The sequence below is a fragment of the Agelaius tricolor genome, unplaced genomic scaffold (genome assembly GCF_023055355.1).
Source record: "Agelaius tricolor isolate 1412-34295 unplaced genomic scaffold, bAgeTri1.0.p SCAF_8, whole genome shotgun sequence".
In the NCBI taxonomy this organism is placed as follows: domain Eukaryota; kingdom Metazoa; phylum Chordata; class Aves; order Passeriformes; family Icteridae; genus Agelaius; species Agelaius tricolor.
In genome coordinates, this window is record NW_027269268.1 from 23191215 (window position 1) to 23216719 (window position 25505).

Consider the following 25505-nt stretch of genomic DNA (forward strand, 5'->3'; position numbering starts at 1 on the left):
GGCACAGACCTGGGATAGTCTGGAAAGGGGCCTCTCTGTTCTGTGAAGAGAGAGCTTCACCATTTGTTTGTGAGCGAAGACCACAGGGAGAGAAAATGGACCCTAGCATATTTTATTTACTGTTATTGCCACCTTACTTACAGCCTGGATATTTCAGAGATGCTCTCCAGAGCTGCTGATCTGTGGCAGATGTGGGAAGTAAGCTTTGTACTCTTTGGTAGTTTTCCTGTAGCCATGGAGGACAGCCAGGTGCACCATGCCCTGCCCCACACTCTGCCTCCAGCCCCCAGAGCCAAGCAGCTGAACTGTTTGTCTGTCCCAGACAGGCACATCTGGAATCCAGGCCAACAGATCTGGGTGGGAAGACTGTGAAGAATTAAAATATTAAGTGAAAATTCCATGCTATGTATACTGAAAGAAATTTTGTGAAAGAAATTTCAAAAAAATACGGTAAAGGTATTTTTCACCAGCACTCTCAGTAAAGTCAATGAGGTTTTGAAAGTAGTTGTTCTAATTGCGTGTGAAGCTGATTTGTGTACCTATGAGAAGTATCTTATTATTATACCTATGCAATTTCAGGGTCTTACTCCATATGAAAGCAATTTTAAATTCTAATCCCATATAATGAACCTGCACCATTTTGTAGTTTTATACCATTTGTTGGTGCTATAAATGTACTTTCTGTTGTAAATAATCAAAATCCTGAACAAAAATGGCTTGCTCTGTTTTTTCTGTGGTCATCTTGACCTACAGTAGCAGGAATTGCCAATGATGATGCCCTCTCATGTTTAAGTCCAAGGACAATAAACAGTTGCTTTATCCATGTTTCATTTCTGATAATACCACAAAGTCTATCATACAAGGACTTGCTGGAAGATACAGCTTAGTATAGTAATAATTAGGATATACATGGATTTGTAATGGGAGTTACAAGACAATATAGGATCACAGAATTTTTTAGGTAGGAAAAGAAATTTAAGATCATTGAGACCATTAATCAAAGAGCTCTTTGCATCTCATCTTATTACTAACACAGAACTGAGGTATTCTTGGATTATGAATAACCAATTTCAAAAATTCAATTAGAAGTAACATGGGTTGTCAGTGAGCAGGGAGAGTGCTGCAAGTGATTTAATACTGAACCCTGTAGCAAGGAATAAAAAAGTCCTTAGTAATGCCTTAGTGTTCTTCTATAGAAATGAACATACAAAACAATTCAGCTGTGATATTGAATCCTCTTCTGTGTATTGTAATTCAAGAATGAGCTAGCCTTGATTTTTGAAAACCTAAATTACAAAAGATGAAAAGTCATTGTATGGATCTACAGGGAAAAACTATTCTGCTCATGTTTTTCTCATATATTGACCCCCTCTTCTCATTTAGAAATGCATTAGTGTAATATTCAGCAGGAATGTTTTCTCAAAAATTGATATTGCAGTCATACTTTGTTGTACAGTTCAAGAGTCACCTCCTTGTCTGAGTATAGGGAATGTTCTGAGATTTTCTGCAATGACTCCACACATAGGAAGTGGGGAGATCTTTGTGGGGTAACTCTGGTTTTGATTATTCATTTTGCTTAAAATACAAGAAAAGAGGCCTCAATGTTCCTGAGACAGAGAAACCAGATGTCTTTTCTTTTTTCCCCTGCCATTCCTAGGATCACTTCAGGATGTCTCCCTCATGCCAGCAGTTATATCTGGCTCCTTCTCCCCATTTTTTTTTTTTTAAATTTTCAACTAGTTTTCAGTTAAAGTCATTGCTCTTGGTTACAGAAAAGAAATTTAAAATTAAATTATGCCAGTGTAGTAATTGTTTCATTCAGTACCATAGAAATTTTAATCTTATATATGAGGTATTCTAATTAAATAACTCAGCTTCTCAATTCCTGACCACTTTTGCATCAATGTGGGGAGCTTGGAGGTGACCAGTCAACAGGATTCAACCCAACAAGTGTGGGAGGCAGAAAAACCTATGAAGACCCTCAAAGCAGTTCAAAAGTACCCCCTGTGTTTTGCTTTTTTTTAGTGCGTATATTTCAAACAAAGCTAGGTAAACCAACTGTTTCACTAACAGTAATGGTAAAGCACGATCTTAAGTCTATAGTAAAACCTATATAGCATAGGTTATATGCTATAGGTTATAGCTATAGTAAAGCTATATAGCATGGAAACACAAAGCAAAATATGTCATTAGATGTTTCACTTCAACTATCTTGTAATGGTTCCTTTCTTCTTTTAGTGAACAAATTTGTCTCATTCCCCATTTTATTTCTATAAGGAAATTATAGTTGTAATCTTTGTAAGATTATGTTTGTAAGAAATTATTGTTGTAAGAAATTGTTGCTGTAGTCTCTGATATTATTTGCACTATTAGTCTTGTTTCAGGCACTGTGTGCCTGGTAACAGCAAAGCATGATTATGAATATTTCAAACCAAACCAAATCCACACTGAGACATGTGTTATCAAATGTGCTGTGATAACGGCTCATTATCCAGTTTAGGCACACAAAGATTGGCTTTGTGGTGCCCTCTTCAATTCTGCTTCCTCTTTCACTTCCACCCTCCTTTCAACTTCCAAATAATAAACATCAAAATAAGGTCCAGAGTAGCGAAGATCTCAAATTAGGATCAAAGGTAGAGTTGGGATCAGACTCAGAATGCTGTGTTAGTGGTTAACCTCAGGGTGTGGATATCCTAGCTCTTCTTCAGCATTTCTTCCACTTCTGGAAAGGAATGAATTATAGCTGATATTTCACACTAGAGTGAAGCCACTCATCTTTGAAAATTCATGCCTTTGCCACTTAGCCTGCTTTCCAAAATCAATAAAATACTGTGTGCTATACCCTAATGGGGAAGAGCTTGAGGCAATGTAGTAAACTGCAATAAGAGGAGGCAGTTGGCAATTTATCCCTGCAGTGATGGGAGGCTCTGCTTGAACTATGGCTGGATAACCTTAAATGTGCATGGAAAATGTAATCTTACCTTTTGAACTCAAAAACATAGTCCACCAAGAGGAAGCAAGCATCTCAGAAAATCTGTCATGAAAATAATATTTTTAAATAAAAATAGTTTAAAGTTTTGTAATTTGTCATAAAGCTTATGGTTTTGAGGAATTTGCTTTTTTAGGCTCAAGAGAGCGGTAAATTTTACTCTGCTGTCCTGCTCCATGCTCATCCTTGCTGAAGTACCAAGTTCTTAATTAGGCTGAGGGCATTGTGAGGCAATTTAGCCTCTATCAAGTTTCATTTGGAGTTATTTTTGTATCTATTTGCAAAATTCAAAATGTGTAGGGAAATAAGAGATAGCAATTTCAGCATCCTTCTGCACCCAAGCTTGTTTAAAGATGAAGTTGGCAAAGCAGAGCAGATATTGTTTACACCTAGTATCTTTGATTTCAAACATAATGGCTTCAGCCTGATTTTACAGGGAAGAGCTTTTCCCATTTATTTACAGCTGGAAGGTTTGAATCTGTAGCTACTTGGCATTTATAGATGGGGGTTAGAACTTCTGTTTACTGCATAGCCTTTTAAACCTGAGCAAGGGTAAACAGGCATAATCACAAATTCTGCTCACATAATGCCATGGCAGTGTTGACATGGAAATTGTTCCTAAAACAAGTAACAAATATTTCTCTCATTGAAGACACTACTGCTGTCATATGAATGTTAATGCAGTCTAAACAAAATCTCTAGGCAAACTCTTTGATGGCCAGTGGCATACTAAACATGCCAGGTATGTGTTCCCAAGTACAAATTCATGGAAAGAAGAGTTTTGAGATCTCTGCCTTCACAGTGAAGTTTAATGATAAAATAAAAACAAAACTAACAATAGATAACAACAACAGTGATTAATGCAAAACAAAAATAACAGAACAACAATATTTATGATGTAGATTTGCAGTGAGCCTACGTGTGTTTTCTCATTACAAGGTGTGAGTTTCTTTAGATGAACAATCTTGACACACAAAATATTGAAAAAAATATTAAAAGTTATTCATAACATAAATGTACTCCATGCATTTGGAAGAAGACAGCTAACACTGTCAATAATGATCCATGGTTATTTCTGTTTTCAAAATATCTAGAATACCTTTAGACACAGGCAAAAAGGTTCTTTCATATGCTTCTAATGAAATATTTACATTTTAAATCTTACACTTTTTTTCTTTTTTTATTTCTCTGATATGCCTTGTACTTAGAGGGCTAAATGAACAAGTTTTTTTCCTAGATAAGAGTCTGCTTTCCCTGATTAAAATTGTCCTACTATTGGTTGCAGTGATAAAAGAGCAAAGTTCTCAATCGAACAACTTTTGTGTAATTATCTCTGCTGGATACAACACTGAGTCAGTTGCCATTTTGTAGTCATAACATACTAGTTAAAAATTAGTATGCAAAAATTCTAAATGCAGGTAAATTTTGAACCAGTGAAAGACTGAATAGATGTTTTTCCTGCCTGAGTTTCTAAGAAATTTGTTGCAATATTTTTTCTCACATTCCATATATTCTGCTTGGTGATTAGCACAGTTTGATCATCAGAATTGTAAATTAGCTCTGCTGTTAATATGATGCCAGTTTTTGGGGAGAAGCCTCCCAGTAAATTGCAGTGAAGGTTACCAGGTTACCTCCAGTTTCTTGTTTCAAAACCACCCATCAACTGTCAAATTTAGTTTGGGGAAAATATAGAAACAAAATCAGACTTCAAAAGGTACTGGGCTTTCCTCTGGACTTTACATCCTACCTGGCCAATTTGAAAACATATTTTATATGTCTGGAAGATTGAGATTAATCCCTATTGCTCTGTCACTAATATAACTAATGCTATGTGTCAGCATCCTGTAGCTACAGGTTCTGAAAATCCCTTGTATGTAAAGTAAAGCTGGACTCATTGCTTTATAAATAATCCTGCTGTCAGATTTAAAAGTTTTTTTCCTAACTTCCATTAGGGTTTGGTAGCACACAAACACGCAGTTTAAATCTATACAGTTATTGGATTTGTTATGTTCTGTTCCAATTTAAAATGCAAACAGCATGACTGATGTGATATCTGCAGTCACAACACCTGGCCTATGAAGCAAAGCCAAGCCCAGTGAGAGCTGGCCTGGACTGACTCCACTAAAATCAACAAAAAGATTCCCACTGTCTTCAGTGAGCAAAGAATCATACCTTCCCTAAATTAGGAAACTAATAAAATGCTCATATGCTTCAAAAACCCAGTATGTTACTCATGTACCAGCCTTCCTCAATAGATCTGGAAAAGATTGGAAGCACTCTGCTAGCAGTGGGGTTTTTTCCTTTAGATGAAGAAATCTAGGCTTTGCAACCTGTCAGAGAAATAATATAGGTATATTATGGTATACCTTTATATATTATTATACCTATATATATATTATTATAATATAGGTATATTATGGTATACCTTTATATTATTATTATTCCTATATATATATTAGTATAATATAGGTATATTATTATATTATACAGGTATAATATACAGTCTCTTCCCATGCAGTCTGTGATATATAGATTCCATAAATAAATGCCTCAATCCTTTTTATCTCAGACTTAATTTGTTGAGGAAGTACAGTTTATTCTTCGTTTAAAATTAGTGTTACTGTCATGTCACACTACTGAATAGGTCTTATGCTCCATCTCAGAGCTTGTTGTTAATATAGGCTCTTCATTTATAACTAATAAATCTCTAGAGGAAGTCTTTATGTGCAAGTAACACAGGTATAAGTCCTACTCAGGATAAAAAGTATTTTGATGTAAGAATTGTAAAAAATGCAAGCACCAGAATTCTTCTTAATTTCAAAACAAATATCACACATGTTGGCCCTAATCCCTTGCCCCTCTGCAAACCAGACTGTTTTGCCATGAATGGGGCATTATAAACCAGCAATTATTATTACACATTTGGCTACTCTTTACATAAAAGCAATAGTAATAGGGAGAATGGAAGAAAAAATGTGCTAGTGTTTAATTCTATCTTTTTTTGTAAGCAGTATCTTTAATTATGTAGAGCAGTTAATGGAACAAAGTAGCCTGAGCTATTTTGAGAGCACAAGTTTCCTCAGTGGTTAAAAATTTGGCTTCTGGACAATTTTGCTGATAGTTCTGTAAAACTGTTTTTTTGGCAGCTAGGCAATGGTTGCAGTGTGTCTGCATTTGTTTTTTAATCACAGTGTCATAGGCACATTTTTCCAGTCTAGTGAAGCAAGAACAGGCATGCAGATTTAATTTGTTTCTGACTCCAGAGGAGTTTTTTTGCTGGCTAAATGTATTTACTATTGTGTTGCTCTCAGCCCCAAGAGTTCCCTGAACAAAGGACAGCGTTCCGCTCCCCAGCTGTAAATTCACTTTTAGACGTTCATCACACACAGAGATTTCCTAAAGAACTGGGGCAGGGAGTGGCTGTTTGAAGTCTTGCACCTATTTGCCCCTAAAAACACAGACCTCATCTGTTACTGTGTGCCACACAGTCACCAGGGGACTGGCTTGCCTGAAGAAATAAGTTACTAGAGAGCAGCTCTTTTTTTAAAAGGGACCAATAAAAACTCAAAAGGATAAACATACTAACAACCTGTATAGTGTAATGCTGATTTGTATATGCTTCTTCGAAGGTCTATAATTGTTCACAGAATTATTGCAGTTCTGTAGGCTCATTAAATCATCTTCTAGATTTCCATAGCAGAAATCTAAATTTCTATGGGGTGTTTCAAAATATCTATAGAAAAGATTTATATTTTAATATTACAGGATTGCTCATAAGGGATGAGACATTTCATTTTTGTCTCAGCACACTCCAGAAGACCTTGTTGTTTTTATATTTCTAATTAATACTAGTAATGAATAATGTTATAGTTGGTCCTGTGTTTTCCTGGCATGGCATTTTCCCAGCATGGTATTTTCCCCATCATACTTAAAATACAGGCTTTGAATGTATGAGGTGCTACTCAGTTTTGAGCCTAGATAGCAAATTCTGCTTGTGAAGCATAAAGTAAATATTTGACAGTCAATAGTATACTCAAAATGTATCAAATACTTGGAAAAACATAGAATTTTCAAGCTTCACATGGAAATTTTTTTGTAATGGCCAAATTTTATTATCATTGCCATCCATCCCCGGTATATGGCATCAAAACAGGTGCCATAGGTTCACAATAAGGTTTACTCTGATGTGCAAGTATCAGCACATGGAATAGCTTTGCTGAAATTTTAAGGGTTTTTAATCACTTTTGCTACTGTGATTTTCAAATATTGTTGGTAATTAAGAGGAACTTGCATTTCATAAGACTTATGTCTCTCCTGGTCTCCACTGTAGTGGCTTACTGTCAAAGGAACTTTTAAGCAACTAAAGGTTCTATAGATGTATTCATGCTGTTAGATTATTTTAATTTTAAAAATATATTTCAAGAAAATCAGAACATAAAATCTAGAAAACTCTATGCACATGTTTCACAGGAATAAAGATTAAACATTGAGAAGATGTTCATCTTCTGGAAATTTTAACCTGCCTGTTTTCTTAAAAGTTGCACTAGCTTAATTAAGTTGTCCTAAAATCATAAAAAAACTTTTTATTATTAAGTATGTAATCTAGTTCATCCAGAGAACTGTAAACCTTATGCAAATTTATTTGTTTCCTGTCTGGTTTACTATGATTGCATTGTCACATATAAGATATATGTGATTGCAATTAATCATCAGGTAGAGGAGACGGTATATGTGCAGTGACATCTGGGGTAATTTACCTTTGAATTGACTGATAAGGTGTCCAGCTTTAAGTTCTTAATTTTTTCTGCTTGGATGCTTAAACTGAACCAGTGAAATTCCATCCCAACTTTGCCCTCCCTCCAGGCAGCAGAGCCCTTGGTTTTGTGAAATCTCTGTGTGGTTTTGGTCTTGCTGTAAGTTATGAGGCTGTATCAGGATGCCTCAACACTGTGGGAAAGGGCAATTATGTTCCTTAATTCGTAAATATTTTTAAAGGAAATGCTTCTTGTCTGAAGGACATGGGTCTTCCTTGTACCAAAAGATACTTTTGTGAAAAGCCTGAAATAATTCTTGCAGCGAGAAAAAGTTTATTTGAACAACTGACAAAAAGAAATATGTCCAAAGGTTATGACAAAAACAGCAAACTCAAAGGGTGACACAGTGTCTCCTTAGAGTGTTTATGCATTTAGCTGATAACATTTCTCTGTATAATACCCACGAAGACATGGCTGAGGGAAGGGGGAAGTCATACAGAGAGCATCCTCATCATAAACGCCATACTAAGTAAGAGATATGTCTTTAATTGAGAAAAGATGATATTTTCTTGGATCTGACACTGAAATGATTACTCAAATCTGTAGTTTGTCAGGATTGAGATGCTCTTTCTCATTCCCATCAGAAGTGGTAATTGGAAACTTTCAGTAAGAAAGAGCATATTAATCTCCAGTTAGATAAATCCAGTTTGCCACCACTTATTTCACTTATCCCATGTAGAGGAAGATTTGATGATGCTTTATTTTCTCAGATCTCTTTTTTTTAACAGAACTGCAGCCAACATAATCTATTTTAGAGCTGGCTCAGGGTAAAAGTAATTTCTCATCTGAGCTGTACAGCCTCAAATGATAGATTTGGGGTTTCAAGATCAGTATTATTACCAGTCATTTCTTAAAGTGTTTGGAGAACCTCACCTTGAAAGAGGTAAAAACAGGCCACAAACCTTCATCTAAACCCTAAATGACCAAAAAGTGATTTACAGTTCTGCCACTGAGTGTTTCACCAAATGGTCATACTAAACACATAGTTATTGGCACAATACATTCTTTCAGGATTTACAAAACAACTTGAATAAAATAGAGACTGTCCCATGTTTGGGCACAAAGTTTGGCCCAAAGCATATATTTCTGGAGGTCAAGGGATGCTTAGTAACTTGTTTTATTATATTCAGATATGTCTTTTTATTTCTAGTAGAAAGCATGCCATAAGAAAAGCCCATTATTTAAAATGAACTCACTAGAAACACCAAACAGCTGGAATGATTCCAGTACAAAATAATCCATCTTCTCTGTGAGTCTTTCCCCTTTATTTTTATGGCCACCCAAAAATACACAGCTGCCTCTAGACTTCCTCAAAAATGCTGAGGAACTTCCCTTTTGTAGCAAACTTCTCCATCATTCCTGTTAGTGTGGGAGGCACTTCTCATCCTTTTTCTCTGCAGATGTGAAATGCATTGATGGTTGCCTCTTGTACATGCTTTGTCACATGACAAGGCATTTTCAAAGTACAAAAATGTGGAATAAAATCTCATATATCCACTTTCTATGAACATAATAATAAATTAGAAAATCCAAGAGTACTTTCATACTATATTCCTGATTGCAAAGCATTCACTTGGTATAATTTATACTTCAAGAATAATCTCATTTTTAAACCTTTTTCCCAAGTTTCTATTTAAAAATCCTACTTTCTCTGTGTATGTTGAATTCCCACATATTGCTGAGTCCAGTCATACAAATGAAAGTCAATGGATGTGCTCCAGTTAAATATTTAGGAACAGTGGTAGAGAAGACCTCTTTATGGTCCCATCTACAGGGCAGTAGGTTTTAATGCACTTGCCACTTGACAAAGGGTCTATTCTCATCACTTCATCAACTACAGATTCCATGCTGCAGGCAGTCCTAAAACTGATCTTCTTTTGAGCATTTAAAGCAGGCAGGACAAGGTTGGCCAATACCTTTCATTTTGTCCAAAATGCATTAGGCTGCTTCTGAATATTAGCTTAATGATCTAGAACAGCAAAACTACTAATGGATCAGAGCATGCAAGGTGCTCTTGAGGAAGTTAGTAAAATGTTCTTAAATGTCTTATCAGGTCTGTCTTTTCTCTCACTGGAGCAATTCTTGAAGACAAGCACTTATGTTTGCTTTGAATCTTTCATCTTTTTAATTTATGCATAAGAAACAAATAACTAGATGAAGGATAATTTGCCTGAAGTTACTTAATATTTCATATTATCATTAATCAGTACCTATAACACACCTTTTCAGCTTAGACAGCAAAGAGGTAAGCATCTCTCAAAACCAGCTTCATCTGTAGGCAGGTGTCAGAAGATGCTTTCAAGGTCGTTTCCCTGCCTGTCTGAGAAAACAACAACTGAGTTGTAATGTGGCATGAAAAATGAGAAGCCATTTCAGAGCAAAGTAAATATTTTTTATTTCTCCCTGCCTATTTTGAAGCCTATATATATTATAATAATGCTTAGTTAAATATAGAGATTTATAGAGAAATATCCATGAGGAATTTTATTTAAGTATAACTAAACTATTAACCTGTGAAATTGCAGTGGTAAAGACTATTGCCAGTACATAAAGGTGAATATAAGACTCTAATTACTAGCAAAGCAGAGCCATCCTGAGAGCTCTCATAGAAATGTTTTGCAGTAGATATCCTTGAAGTGTGCTGCTTTCAATTGTCATGGATGCTTTGGTTCACCAGCTAGTGAGTGCCATCCCAAGGAGCATTTCTGCTACTGCTGCATGTTCATTAAAGGAGATGCTTGAAAAGCTGAAGAGAAGACAGGCTCAAATTCAGAAAACTAAAGTCAGATCCAAATTAAGAAAACTAAAATCCAATCACAACTTTTGAAGGCAAGTTCCCTTTCCCTTTCCAGCCTGTTTGGAAAGTTGCTACCTGATCAATCAATTTACAGGTCTCGGATATACAGTAGATTTTCAAGAAACAAGTTACTAACAGATCTGTAGCTATTTCTAGCATCACTATATCTTGAAATGTCCATTCTTTGGAAGGAACTAAAAGGTTTGCTCTTACATTTTGCTCTTACAGCCATTAACTACTCAGTCCTAGTACATCTATGCACAGTGACCAAAGGGGTAATATGGAATCATGCTTTGTTTAAGATGCATATTAAGCTTAACATGAACATTCTGACTTGAATATGTTACACTAAGTCCCTTCTTCTCCTGAAAAGCAGTGTTCCTTTGGCCTTCATCGAGATTTTCAGGAAAGAAATTATAGGCTGTGATAGTGCAGAAACCCTTCTGTACAAACTAGTCAGAGTCATAGTAATCATTTCAACATTCCTGGACAAAGTGGCAAACCTGCATGTTTAAGGAAGTATGAAAATATTGTTCCCTCTCATTTTTAGGCTTCTACATAAATAAACATTTCTGAAATCACAACTATGTTTTTTCAGTGTGACTGTCACAGCAAATGTTATTGAAGGTAGAATAAGCTGTTACTTCTATGCAGCTCATATCATTTGTAGACATGTAAGATTAAGCAGCTGTATAAAGTTATCTAATGGTGTGTGAAACACTCTGGAATAAAGACCTGTATTAATTAGACAAAAATTGATGCAACTACATTAAGTGAAGACATTTCTACCTTCCATTTATATATTGATATCTTCTATTTGTGGTCTGTTTATGTTGTGTGGTTTTTGTTTGTTTTTTTTTATTAGAGGACAACAATGGATGGTCTCTGCAATTTGATAAACATTATACAAAGGACAAATACAATAAATTGAAATCTCTGTATGCATTTCAGACAAAGACACCTGAGTGCTGTAAGTAAATTATAGATATTATTTTATTACTGATGATTCCTAGGAAGAAACACAGAACAAATATATTCTTAGCAGGAAATTTAGTGCTGTTTCATTTTTAGTTAAACAGCATAATATCTCAAATGAACAAATGCTAATTTGAAACTAATTTCAGTTCCATTAAGGATGATTTATTTTCTGCAAGAAAAGTGTCAAACATATTTTAATTAGCATATGCCAATTAGGAGGACAATATAAATGTTTATCTAAATATGCTCATACTGCTAGAGAGACCATAGTTCATTTCTTTGTACATCAAATGAAATTTGCAAATCCCCTCCATTTACACAGGTCTTTGCACAGACTTTTTGGTTCTGCTGTCTACTATATGAGCAAAGACTTCCTGACCCTTTCTTGACCTATTTTCACCCGTGGAAATTGTGTTCCTTCTAGTAATAAGATTGCTGAATAATCTAAAGTGTTGAAAAAATCGTATTCCAGATTCCTGTATATCGTGCCTAAGGTTCAAGAGTTTTTACAAGGTCTTTCACAGCAGTAATATAATTTTTGTGTCCCTTTATATTTATTGTTAGATTCTTCCAAGGTCTAAATCAATTTTGTAAAAAACATGTGCCTTAATTGTGTTTAAAAGAGCCTGCTATGTCTGTTTTTGTGCTTGTTGTTCTTTAATACCATATTTCTTTTCTCCACCTCCCATCACATCTCACATGCCACCTCTTGCCCTGACCATGTTCTTGCTCTCTGCAGTGGCTGGTGATGTGCCAGCAGAGTGCACCTGCCAAGGCCTGGAGGTTTTCTGTGATGCTGCCAAGCTACGTGCTGTCCCATCAGTCTCTTCAAACATAACCATATTGTAAGTAGAGAAGTAACCTGGTCTCTTGCTCTGTTCAGGTTTGACTGTCAATCCTACAACTTTTTCACAACTACAGCCTTATAATTATCATCAGCTGATGCTTGGGAAACACTGTGTCTCTCTGTTGACAAGTACCTTAATATTTTAAGTACAGATTTTCCTTGCACAAAAGGGGAGAAAAGAAACTGAGGAACCAAAAAACTCTGTGAACTGATCATTTCATGTTTGCAACAGTGACTTGAGCTACAAACAATTTCAGGATAAAGGAAAATCTACAAAAGAAATGCTTCCTTTTAAGAAAAAATGCTTAGAACCTGTTTCTTTTTCTATGATCATGCCAATATTCCTAGTCTGTGTTCCTGTCAATAAAGTCAATAACCTTGAACGTGGTGGTACTCCCTGCTGGAGCAAATCTATTTAGTTCTCATTTGATGTTTCTGAATATGCTGTTATTTAAAAGGATTTAATTGGTCTGACTCATCATGCAGATATGTATTTGGAAGCCAAACTCTTTTTTAAGAGACCAGAATATGGTTGATGTGCTCTTGATTTGCACATTGCTGTTTGAGAAGCAGTTTTAGATGTGGTGAGCAGGGAGCAGCATCCCATGTCCTTACCTGAGGTGCTCCCCTGCAGATCCAGGTCATGGATCTTTCCTTTTGGTACCAGCCTGTGTTCACATGTGGCTGAAGTTCTCCTTGTTGGGTCCACGTTCAAACACTGCAACCATTCATAACAAAAACTGATGTGGAATGTCAAAAATCTATTTCAACTGGCTTCTGGCTCAGGGTCAGAAAAGAGTTCAAAAATACTGACCCAGTTCTAGCTGTAGAAAAAGCAGTGAGTTCACCTGTCTTTCAGGCTAAATTCTCTTCTAATCAAACCACAACCTAAAGGAATTTTATTCTTGACAGGACACTTGATTGTCCCCAGTGGAGATGGGACATAGGGATGTATGAACTGGGAAATACACTCTGTGTGCATTTGAGGTTTGAAATAAACCTGTAGTTTATATTCAAATCTTTTTTATTCTTAGATTTAACTATTATTTTGCCAGTTTTTCCTGGGGACATGGATTTTTTTATTATAATGTATTTTTCTTACTGTTTAAGTAGACACAAACATACAGAAAAATGGAAGTAGCATGTTCAGATGGTTTCATGTTGTTTTCTTTATTTAGCAGAGTGAGAGCTGCCCTTATTAAATAACAGAAGTGCTGTAGGAACCTGGGACAGTAGTTTTACTGTATGCATTCATTCCTACAGGTCTCTTCAGAGGAATCTCCTGAGGAAACTTTCTGCTGATGTTTTCAAGAAATACCAAGATCTTAAAAATCTGTAAGGGAGCGCTATAACATAAAATACCTATTTAGTGTCTTAAACATTCATCCTTTCCTTCCCCCATACGTACACACGTGGAGCTTAACATTTGAGTACCAAAAGTCTTGTTTGTCTCACCCTTTGGTACCTCATGTGTACCCTGTTTTGCTCAAGTACCTTGATTTGACATCTGTCTTTTTGCAAGGCCATAATTTCTGCATATTCAATGGTTTATGTTTATAGACTGGTTTATACCAAAAAAATACTAAATTTTAATTTTGTCTGAAGGATGCTACATTTATAATAAATATGCCAAATCGAATTAAACTAAGTTAATTGATTTATTCTGGCAAAAAATTTGGAAACTCAAACTTTCTATTATCATGGGAAGTTCATTCCCATGGCACATGGTTTTACTCCTAATTATGTCTGGTATTGATTTGATAATGCCCAAAAAGTCAAATTATTATAGCAATATAATACTGTGTTATGTTTTCCAGGGTGTAACATACATACCATTCAAAAATCATAGCCTAAAACAAGTTTTCTTTATATAGAAGTAGTGAAATAAAAAATAAATGCAGAAGTCTGGAGTAGAGCTTCTATGTAACCTATTCAAAGTGTTCTTTCATGGGAACTGTGCTACACTGCAGCACCATCTTGTGTTCTGAAAGTTAAGTCCCATTATGTCCCTTAAATTCCTGAAAGGTATGTTTTCACTAAAATAAATAAATCCATACCTATCTATATATGCATAAAAAATTTGATTCTAATATCAGCTTCACACCCTTCTGATAGATAATTTTACATTTTCCAAAACGTCTTGAGCAGTGTTTGGCAGAAACCCATTTTGTAAAAGTCAATGTCCTATTTCTTACTGCTTTCCAGCAGGAATGCATCTACATGCTTCATTAGGTGGAATTTGATTTAAAGGACCTATGTTTAAATACTATTTAAAGAGAATAGTGTTATAATGCCTTAAAATTATTTGAAAAAGATTTGGCATTTGCAGTTGATACTTTTCAATTCATTACTTCATCAAAGTAGATAAAGAAATCCAGAATTTTAAAAAACAGTATCTATAGTTTACAGGAGATCAATAAGTTTTGCTGTATATTTTTAAATAACTTACAAATGCAATATTTTGAGAATTTTCAAGTACCCCCAAAAAAATTCAAAAATTAAAATAATTTTACATTTACTGTGCAAAATTTTGGTTGCAGCAGAGATCTTGGTAAACACAGCAATCACACAGGTGAGCACTGCAAGGTTAGGACCTAATCAAGGAGATTGCAAACCACCACTCCACTGTTCTTCTTTGGCAAAGCAAGCATCCATTGGAATGGTTTTTGTAATTTTGCTCTTTGTGGGAATTTCTTTGAAAACAACCCTGCAATCTTTCCAGCTATAGCTGTGAAATGGTTTTTGGAATTTGGAAATGGAAAAATTGGAAAAAATGGAAATTGTCAAATTCAAGGTGTAACAAATATAGCAGCTTCTTTTAAATTATCAAATGTGCATTCAGTTTAGCTGATAGATTTTAATTGGTTACTTATGTTTGCTTTAACTTCACTTGTTTAGAGAATAAATTGTTTTGGGTTTGTATCCTCTTAGGTATCTTCAGAATAATAAAATCAGAGCCATATCTGAACGTGCTTTCAAAGGTTTATACAACTTGACAAAACTGTAAGTATTGCTTTTAGAATACTGAAGGAAAAAACAGCAGGCAGAATTCTGAGAATCTCTCTCTTCCTGATTCCATATTAGGATCTTACAAAGTGGTCCAAAACTTTAATCCAATGACTGGATGGAGAAAGCAAAGACAGAATAAGAAGTATCTGTGCAAGTTTATCTTGTAGGACAGTATTTTGAAAAGACAAGCTGGCTCCATACTTCGATCCTATTCCCCAAATCCTCAGGATGGAAGAAGGAGACAGTATGGTAGTTACACTGCAGAAAGTCAAGGAGAATGAAAAAAGAGTAAAATGAAAGCAAGAGCTTGTGATGGGTGAAAATTCTTTAGCACGGTGTTTTGGTTTGCAAACACAATTCAAACTAACCAGTATAGGTGATGAAAGGAGCATTTTTTTATTTATTTTGAAGCAACTTGTTGAAAGGTGTTTCTAACTTTTAAGGGAAATGCTCAGTGAAAGATACAACAATACATAAATTGCACTGTTTGGTTCAGAACTTTTACTGCAATGTTTTCAGAAGGAAAGTTTTACAAAGCCGTACCTCTTATTGTTTCCATCACACAAGTGTGGCTGAATATCTGTTATTACAGCTGCTGTTATTATCTTCCCAGACCATTTATACTACCCCTCCCCATTCATTTTCAGCTTTTCTTTTTCCATTATTCTGGTATCTACATTTATGACTAATATCCTTAGCAAAGACTGAATGGGATCCTGGAAACTTTCATGGAACAAATCACTCCACAGAAGGAAACTGGAAAGGGTCTAAAATACGACACAGTGAAAATATTTAGCTGGCTGTGCTTTCTTATAGATAAGACAAAGTGCTGTACAGAATTGCTCTTAAAATCCTCACTAGAGAGAGTCCTGCCTTGATCTCAAACAGTGGCATGAAAATTACCAAAGTAAAATAAAAGATGTTTAAAATATAGGAGTATTCTGGTAAATTATCAAGGAAAAATAATCTTAAAACTCATCTTCATGTGTTTGTGGCTAAATGATCATTCCATTCATTCATCTTTGGTTGGTCTTGCTTTAGATACCTGAGCAACAACAAGATAACGAATTTGGAGCCTTTTGTCTTTGCAGACCTTCACAGACTTGAATGGCTGTATGTTGTTTTTCTATTTGTATATTTATTTACTCAAGAAATAATTAATTTTTATCTATAATTAAATATTTTGATTGCTTTCATTTTTGTGCATAGCATTACTTTGGACTAGCTAATAACTAAGGAACTCCTGTTAGACTGTGCAAGGTAAAAGTGCAATTGGCTTTGGTAAAAGCAGGAAATAGCTCTTGAGCCTTAATGGCTTCAATGATTGATAACTTTTAACAATGGTAAAAAATGTTTATTAATAATTGCTCGTTACAAAAGAATATATTAAGTAACCTAGGTACTACAAAACAGTAGACAAATATTTTTTGGGCAGGTCTTTTCCTGTAAATAGTGCTTAAAATGTCCAGACAAAATTACTGTCATAACCTGAAATATTGGCTCATTACTACTTTACTGAGAGATTTTGAATAAGTTATTAAAAATAAGCAAATACTGTCTTACATTCTCCTGCATGCTTGGGACTGTTGGATTGCCACAGAATACTGTTAGGTTGGGCCACTTTGTTTTTACAGAGAATCCTTTCAAAGTGTCTTGATCAAAGGATTTAAAAGCCTCAAAGGAAAACACTTTTTTCTAAGTTGAAAAATTTTTTTTTCTCTGAGTTACTTTTTTTATTAAATTTTTCTGAAAGGAAATTAATATCTTAAACCATCAAGGAATAGTGTGTTAATTTTTATAAGTAGTTTGACTGGACTTTTGAAGAAATTCACTACACAGTTTGTTAGCTTTAATTATCTCTTCAATTTAAGACTGAAGTCAATAATCAATCTGATACATATTCTGCTGTAATTTATAGGATAATTGAAAACAACAGGATAAATCGGATCTATCCATTAACATTCTATGGACTCAAATCTCTTATTCTTCTGTAAGTATGAAACAAGAGAAAAAAGGTGCTATTTAAAAGAACAGGATAGGAAGGGCATACACATATGAAAACATTTTTACACCGACTGTGCTTGCTCATCCCAGAGTGCTGGCAGTACCCCTGCAGTTTTCCCTTAACCCAGGCAAAATGTGCTATAGTGGGAGGATTTTGGCAGCAGTGGACACACAGTGTCTGGAGAAGTATAGAGAAAAGGGTGAGGAAAATGATAAAGGTGTCACTGAGAGGGCAGGGTGGAGGCAGCTGCAGCTCTGGGTCCAGGTGTCCTCCAGAGCCATGGTGGGACAGGAGGAACCCCGTAGTCCCTGCCCCCGGTGACACCCCAGCCACCCTCCCCAGTCTATGATCTGCCACTGCCCTCTCCAGCCTAAAAGATGAGGGACCCTCTTCCCCTGCATGCCAGAGGGAAACCTCCCTCCACATCCCACTTCCTCCATCACCCATAGAAATTACATGTTCTGACTGAACAGTAGATTTGTACTGGATTTCTATATTTCATTTCAATAGCAGTGAAGTGGAGTGAACATCTTTCCTTTATCTGGACATTAGCAAGCTAAGGATCAAATATTGCTGCACAGAATGCCACAGAGAAAATATGTGAATGTTGAAGAAAATAATACTACTTTCAAAACTATTCAAGATTGGAATGATTTTTTTCAGAAGTGCATAAGAGACATGAATTTTTTTTCTATTATATAACTGTGTAAATATAACCAGCTGTACTATTCCTTTTTTTTTTTTTTTTAGGGAGATGATGAATAATTCTCTTGCTCGTTTGCCTGACAAACCTCTGTGCCAATATATGCCAAGATTAAACTGGCTGTAAGTCTACCTTATTTCACTGGAAAAATATTATTTTGTTGTCTTTGTATGGCAGTTCCACACCACTTTTTCTTATGGGGTGCTGGATCTTGCAAAGTGCCTGCTGGGTCACTGCAGGGCTGATGGCCTGAAGTCATGAGTTGAGTGTGCAGAAGTATTCCATGTCTGCCCCCCACTCTCTTCTGTGTAGTCAAATTCTGGTAGTAGTTTTCTTCAATTACCTTAGAATAAGTGCCTGAGTTTATTTTCAATGACTTAATGGGGTTCTTTTATATCCCAGAGACCTTGAAGGCAACCATATCCATCACGTGAAAAATGCCACTTTCATGTCCTGCAGCACTCTAACTGTACTGTAAGTAATTGGATATGCTGGCTAGCCAGAGTGAGATGTGCTTATGCTGAACAGTCAAGTGATTCATTACAGCTAATATTAAAGTTCCCTGAGTATGGTGATTATTCATCTCTTGAGGATATTAAATTAAAATGTTTGGTTTGAAGTGAGCACCACACAGAATATCCACTGTTTATATTTTACAGCAAAGTTCAGTATTGAAATATATAACTGGACTTCACTGAAGAGACTTTGGCTGATACTAAGATTTAGAAATTTTCATTATAACCTTTGTATTGGAGTCAAAGATCTCATAATGAAAACTAGAAAACATAAAAATACATAGCTTGTTGCTTATTTTGATTGGCTGGTGGTTTGACTGGTTCGTCAATTTTAGAATTTTCTCCAAAGTTTCCTCAGTGATGATGTACCCATCTTCAGAAAATCCCTTTTTGGTAGATCAGTAGGCTCCATGGTAAGTGTCACTTTCATTTTTTAACACTTCTGCAATACCCATGTTCTTGGCTTTCTAAGCTCAGTGGCAGATGAAATAAGGGTGAATGAAAAATTGCACAACTGTGTACCTGTGTCTGAGACATGATTAGGTCACAAGTCTTTCAGCCCTCAGTCCTTCCATGGATGTACATGTGTGTACGTATACATATGGATATATGTAGAAGTACATGCATGTATAGGCAAAAAAAAGTTATTTATCAAATGATAAAATGGCAAACTTCTAGATGCAATTAGCTTGTTAACTGAGTTGAGCAAATATTTGAAGATGCAGAGAACTTTTAAAGTTTATAAAATCTTATATTCAAAATTAAATAGACACCAAGAAGAAGAAACATATGTTTGTTTTATTCTTTCAGGGTGATGAGACGAAATAAAATCAGTTCCCTAAATGAAAACAGTTTTTCTTCTCTCCAGATGTTAGATGAATTGTGAGTAGATTTTTTCTCTTATTTATAAAAACACACAGTTTTGTGATTTATATTAGAAATAACATTCATCATAAATTGTATTTCGTATAACATACTCTGGAGATGGCATCCTTCCTTAGGGTATTTTTTAAAGATATGTTGAACAGGAAAGAAATAATGAATAAAATACATCATCTGTATCAATCATATTGGGGTTTTTCTCACATTATGTTCCCTAAATATAATAATATTAATTATTCTTGTATCACTACAATCTAGGTGCATGTGTGCCTTCAGTGTCTTTTAGGCCAGTTTGACAGTTTTGGTTGGACTGAGACCTTTATTCCTCTGTTTTTAGGATTTCTGCACAGTTAAAGTAAGATGAAAGGTAGAAATAAAAACAAAAGTAAAGATATGCAGTTTAGTCCATGTGGAAACATTCCCATCATGAAAAAATATGTTTAATTAATTTGTAAGTTTCTACAAGCCAAATTAATGGTATTTTACTTTCTTTTTGATGGAAATAAAATAACAATAAATTATGTATCTAACAGCATATCTGAACTAATGAGACAAAGCAAGATCTGATAGATCTAGCTTCCCACCTTGTTTTAACATCATTCTTTCAAAATCCATATTTCTGATAACCTTTAGAATAAATAATATTCTATTAGGCAAATAAAATTGTGTATATTGGAACTGCAAAACTATTCAGTAAAATTACTGCGTGTAGAAAGAACTTACTGTAACCTGTGTGTTTCTGCAGAGATTTGGCTAGCAACAAGATTGAATCACTTCCTCCATATATATTTAAGGAACTAAAGGAGCTTTCACAACTGTAAGGATTCTTGTTTATTGTTATACATAACTGTATATTCATCATTTGATATGATGCTTTCAGTCATATGTGTCAGAAAAGAGAAGAGCACATTTATTTGTATGCATCATTTAAGTTCTGCCTAAAAAACAGATCAAAAGCAGTTTTATATAGCATTTTGACCAGAATAATTTTGTCAAAGATGTGCATTTTCATGTCCCAGAAGACAGCATGTCCAAATTCTACCTTTTTCTAGATCTTGTTAGTCCATACAAGATGAGCTATGCTAGCTACATCATGAGAAATTAATAATTTCGTGAAAACACTTAACATGATATCAGGATTTAACTTTAAAAGTAGATTGACTTTATTTTTAGAACAAGTTGTAAGGAATGTGGCCAAAGTTATTTTTGTTGCATTTACAGGAACCTTTCTTACAACCCCATCAAGAAAATACAAATAGACCAGTTTGATTTTCTAATTAAACTCAAATCCCTGTAAGTATCAAGTTTTTATATTTTTAGCTATATTTTCTTTGTGATTTTGCACATCTTCCTCAGTGGGACATGATCCAGAATATGTTTTGTAAGAAATTGCCCCTGCAGAGTTTAGGGGGAGTTTTGCAGGTGCACTAATACAGTAGCTCTAACTTGAATTCTGCCAGCAGAGCTCCTCCTAAAAATGTGAGATAGTGCAGCAACAATCTTGCAAATCTGAAATTATCCTGCAGGAGATTTAAGTACCTCTTCACTGGTCACTTCAGCTCTGAAGTATTGGTTCTTGTCAGACATCACTTCAAAATCATAGAATAGTTTGTTTTGGAAGTGACCATTAAATGTCATCTAGCTCAATTCCCCTGCAATGAGCAGGGACATCTTCAATTAGGCCAGGTTGCTCAGAGCTCTGTCCAGCCTGACCAGGAATGTTCCCAGGCATGGAGTATCTACCACCTTTCTAGACCACCTACTCCAGGTTTCACCACCTATTCATAAAGAATTTTTTCGTAGTATCTAGTCTAAATCTACCTTTTTTCATTTAAAACCGCTACCCCTTGTCCTATTGCAACAGGCCCTACTAGCAGTGGTTGTGGAGATCAAAAAACAGATGTTTTCTTGGACAGCAGTGCAGTAGGAGTTTATGGTTTGACCTGATGTGATTATGTGTGAGCTGTAGCCAGCAGCACACATACCTTTGTTGATCAAAACAGCTTCCTCACAGTGACTGCAATCCCCTGGCCAAATTCAACTTGGTACAAGGCTAATGAACTGAAAATACTAAATCTATGTAAGTGTTATGAAAATAAGCATCTGAGCACAGAAAATAATAACCAATTACCTCCTTAACAGTCAAGCTACAGCATGATTTTATCATTTTATCTATTATTTAACACCAAAGAAATCGTACAACTCAGTGGTGATGGCCTTCCACCTGTTTTAGTTAAAAAAAACTGTTAAATCTTGAGATAGAAACAGGCAACTGTATTTTGGCTGCTTGTAGAACACCAGTTCCCTCTTCATCTGTTTAAAATAGTAGAAATAGTTGGGGAAAGCACTCTCTAGGATTCATTGCAGCACTTAAATAAAAGTAGCACAATTCCATGTTGGGGCTTTTCACATCTGCCAGCAAAACTGCCCACCAATCCACATCAACTAACCAGTTCTCCATTTTTGCCTAAATGAATTCAGAACTCACAGGAATATTACATTCAAATCTTTAACAATAAATACAAATAAGGCTCCCCACAAGGAGAACCAAAGACCCCTGAACAAGTGCGCATCTAACCAGAGAATAGGAGGGACTGGAAGGATACAGAACCTGAAGTTCTAAGAGAATGTCTTAAATTTTACAGAGTTAAATTTTATTGATCTAGCACTGCAGGGGAGAAAATATTACTGCTTTCATATATGTAGGTGTAAAATTTGAAATAAGGAATCCCACCTGTGTGTCACAAAAAAGCCAGCATTTTTCCTTACATGCTGTGTTCTGTGTCCCAGCTTCCTGCTGGTTTTGACATAAAGAAGAGACTGAGTTCTTGAGTTGGTTTGTTTGTCCAATAAAGCACTCCCTGGGATAAAAGAGAGAAGAGATGTGTAAAAATATTACTACTAGACCAATTTATTATTTATTACTACTAGACCAATATATTATTTTATATGAAATTTATTATTTCATATTATTATATGATGAAAGAACATCAGTAGAATAGTATTTTGAAAGGGCAACATATTAATAAGACATTCATCAATTCTCATGACTGAGTGCAGCACTAAGAATTTTCTTCATGAATCTGGAAGAACAGTGAGTTTATTAAAATTATTTGCAATTCCTTTTAGTTCCACTCCAGATTTTACAAAGACTTTTTGGTCAGGTTTTGAAGGGTTGACAGATTAGATGCAATAAAGTTATTCTCTAGTTTCCTATAATCATAAAATCTCAACTAAATGCTCATAAAATCTGGGGGTTTGCCACTGAGTTTCTATGGCCTTTTACTGAGAATGTATTTTTACAGCAGCTTGGAGGGCATTGAAATTGCAAACATCCAGAGGAGAATGTTCAGTCCCTTGAGAAACCTTTCCCACATGTAAGTAGATTATTTTAGAAAGTTTGCTTTCCTTGGCCTGAATTTTACAATTACGGAATACTGGATAATTGAAAACAAAGGTGTATGAAAAGCAGTACATGAGCAGTTGTCAAATTTTGATCATTTTTGATTCACTTTCCTTCTTTCAAAATATGTTTTCTGAGCAGTTACTAGATAGTTTTGATATTCTGACAACCAATCTAGAATTATCTCTCATCTGTTTCTCACAACCAGATATTTTAAGAAATTCCAGTACTGTGGGTATGCTCCTCACGTGCGCAGCTGCAAACCCAACACTGATGGGATTTCCTCCCTCGAGAACCTTTTAGCCAGCATCATACAGAGAGTGTTTGTCTGGGTTGTATCTGCCATTACCTGCTTTGGGAACATTTTTGTTATCTGCATGAGGCCTTACATCAGATCAGAGAACAAGCTGCATGCCATCTCCATCATGTCTCTCTGCTGTGAGTACTCCATATCTACAGTATCGTTTTAGTCTGCTTGTAGCATGTATGATATTTGTTATTATAGTATACTGATGTATTTCCAGCACTGGATTAACTCTGCTTTCGTGACCCTGCAAATGAAAACACAAAATGCTGTGGTTTATATACCAAGAGGTCTCATTAAATGCTGCCTTTGGCAGCTGGGACATTCCAAAGGTTTCATGTTTGATTTTCATGCCGTGGGAATTCTGTCAAATTCCCACTTTTTTCAGCAAGAAGAAATAAAATTCCAATATTTCAAATGCCCAAAAACCTATATTTTACTATGCATTTCTCAGTAAGTAGTGATTTCTGCATGTAATTATTGTGTTCAAATATTCTATTCTTTGCACAAACAAAAGTTCCTTATGCAAATATAGAAAATTAATTTGTCCTAGCTCCCCAATATTAGGAATTGGGGTGATTTTTTTTTTTTATTTCAGTCCTGCAAGCACGACAAGTTTATGGATGAACTACTTGGCAATACAATCACTACAATCCTGAGTCTCTCAATACAGGAGAGTCTATAAGGATTGCACAAATGCAATTAGATGCATTTTGAGAAGTAGTTGTCAACATTTTCTAGAATTATCGCAACATTTCTAAATACAGCCTGTCAATGATTTTGAAACTTTGTTTTTCCCATAAGACAATCTGAATACTATGCAAAATTTTTAGCAAAATACCCATGAAGCCTTCAGTTCTGTGTTGACAGGTCATCTCCCCTTACTAGTCTTAGAAGACTATTCACATGAACTTTGAACTAGCAAAAGGTGGAAAAAATAAACTTTGAATTCAGCAGAGATGGCCTACTCATAGAAAATTATCTTAAGCCAAATGTTAATATAGAAATAAATAAAGAAATAAGACCTAATTAAAAAGGGTTGCAAGAATATTTCTATAAATAAAGCTGTATATTTTTCTATCTGCAAAACAATTTTACCAGAGCTTTAAAAAATGGAAACAAGTATGAAACATGAACTGTCAGACCAAATGAAAAGGAAAACAAAAAAAGGAAAAAGTAATATAATTACTTAATTACTAAGTAATTACTATAATTAAGTAATTATAATTACTTAATTGTAATTCATAACACGTAATTGTAATTCATAGTACTATTCCAGATGTAATATTGATTTGATATCTATGTAATATTGATTTTATATCTATATCTATGTAGTAGCTTACTTGTAAGTAGATACTTATATATTTATTTATGTGTGTATGTGTGTGTCTGTTTTCCAAGATACATGTACAGAGAGAATGGGAAATTCAGATGTGTAAATAATGATGTTAAGCACTGTGCCCACAGGTGCTGACTGTCTGATGGGGATATATTTATTTGTGATTGGAGCTTTTGATCTTAAATATCGTGGAGAATACAACAAGCACGCTCAGTTGTGGATGGACAGTATCCACTGTCAATTGGTTGGATCGCTGGCTATTCTGTCTACAGAGGTGTCAGTCTTACTGTTGACTTATCTGACTTTGGAAAAATACATCTGCATAGTTTATCCTTTTAGGTGTTTGAAGCCCAGAAAATGCAGGACAATTTCCATTTTGGTTCTTATCTGGATAATCGGGTTTGCTGTTGCTTTTATCCCACTGAGCAATAAGGAATTTTTCAGGAACTACTATGGCACCAATGGCGTCTGTTTTCCTCTTCACTCAGAACAATCAGAAAGTACAGGAAGTCAGATTTATTCTGTTGTGATTTTCTTAGGTAAGTTGATTTTCTTCTTTATGTATTACTAGAGCTGCAAAGGAACCAAGTTTTCAAACAATTAAGATAGCTGTGATGTTCACACCTCCTCGGATTTAGACGCTTCAGCAAGCATTTAAAGACTATTTCCAATATAAATACTTCACTGTGTTAAATGTGTGCCTACTTATCTTAAAATGCATGAAGGGATGAGAAAGTAGAAAGAAATTATTGATCATTATGTTCTTGAATTAACAGACTATGTTAGGGAGGTAAAGCAATGGTAAGGCTAGAGAAGAACTATTTAGTTTTAATCAGATGGCAATCTTTTGCCAATTATCAGTGAATAAAATTAATACCTGAGTAGAGACAAAAATTCAGTAATCAGGATGAGGACAGACT

The 25505-nt window shown here is 35.1% G+C and overlaps 1 protein-coding gene across 2 annotated transcripts in view; it reads left to right on the plus strand.

Moving 5' to 3' along the window:
- RXFP1 (relaxin family peptide receptor 1) overlaps nucleotides 1-25505 on the plus strand; it is a 47612-nt gene that overhangs the window by 17833 nt on the left and 4274 nt on the right. The window contains exons 3-16 of one of the 2 annotated variants that reach the window (XM_071431960.1): nucleotides 11466-11570; nucleotides 12318-12423; nucleotides 13689-13760; nucleotides 15357-15428; nucleotides 16476-16547; nucleotides 17353-17424; nucleotides 18190-18264; nucleotides 18545-18616; nucleotides 19468-19539; nucleotides 20285-20356; nucleotides 20761-20832; nucleotides 22848-22916; nucleotides 23151-23380; nucleotides 24714-25124. In XM_071431960.1, the coding sequence (XP_071288061.1) occupies nucleotides 11466-11570; nucleotides 12318-12423; nucleotides 13689-13760; nucleotides 15357-15428; nucleotides 16476-16547; nucleotides 17353-17424; nucleotides 18190-18264; nucleotides 18545-18616; nucleotides 19468-19539; nucleotides 20285-20356; nucleotides 20761-20832; nucleotides 22848-22916; nucleotides 23151-23380; nucleotides 24714-25124 (1572 nt within the window). Of the gene's footprint in view, nucleotides 1-11465; nucleotides 11571-12317; nucleotides 12424-13688; nucleotides 13761-15356; nucleotides 15429-16475; nucleotides 16548-17352; nucleotides 17425-18189; nucleotides 18265-18544; nucleotides 18617-19467; nucleotides 19540-20284; nucleotides 20357-20760; nucleotides 20833-22844; nucleotides 22917-23150; nucleotides 23381-24713; nucleotides 25125-25505 lie in introns of both variants that reach the window. The other variant, XM_071431959.1, reaches the window with a different exon arrangement.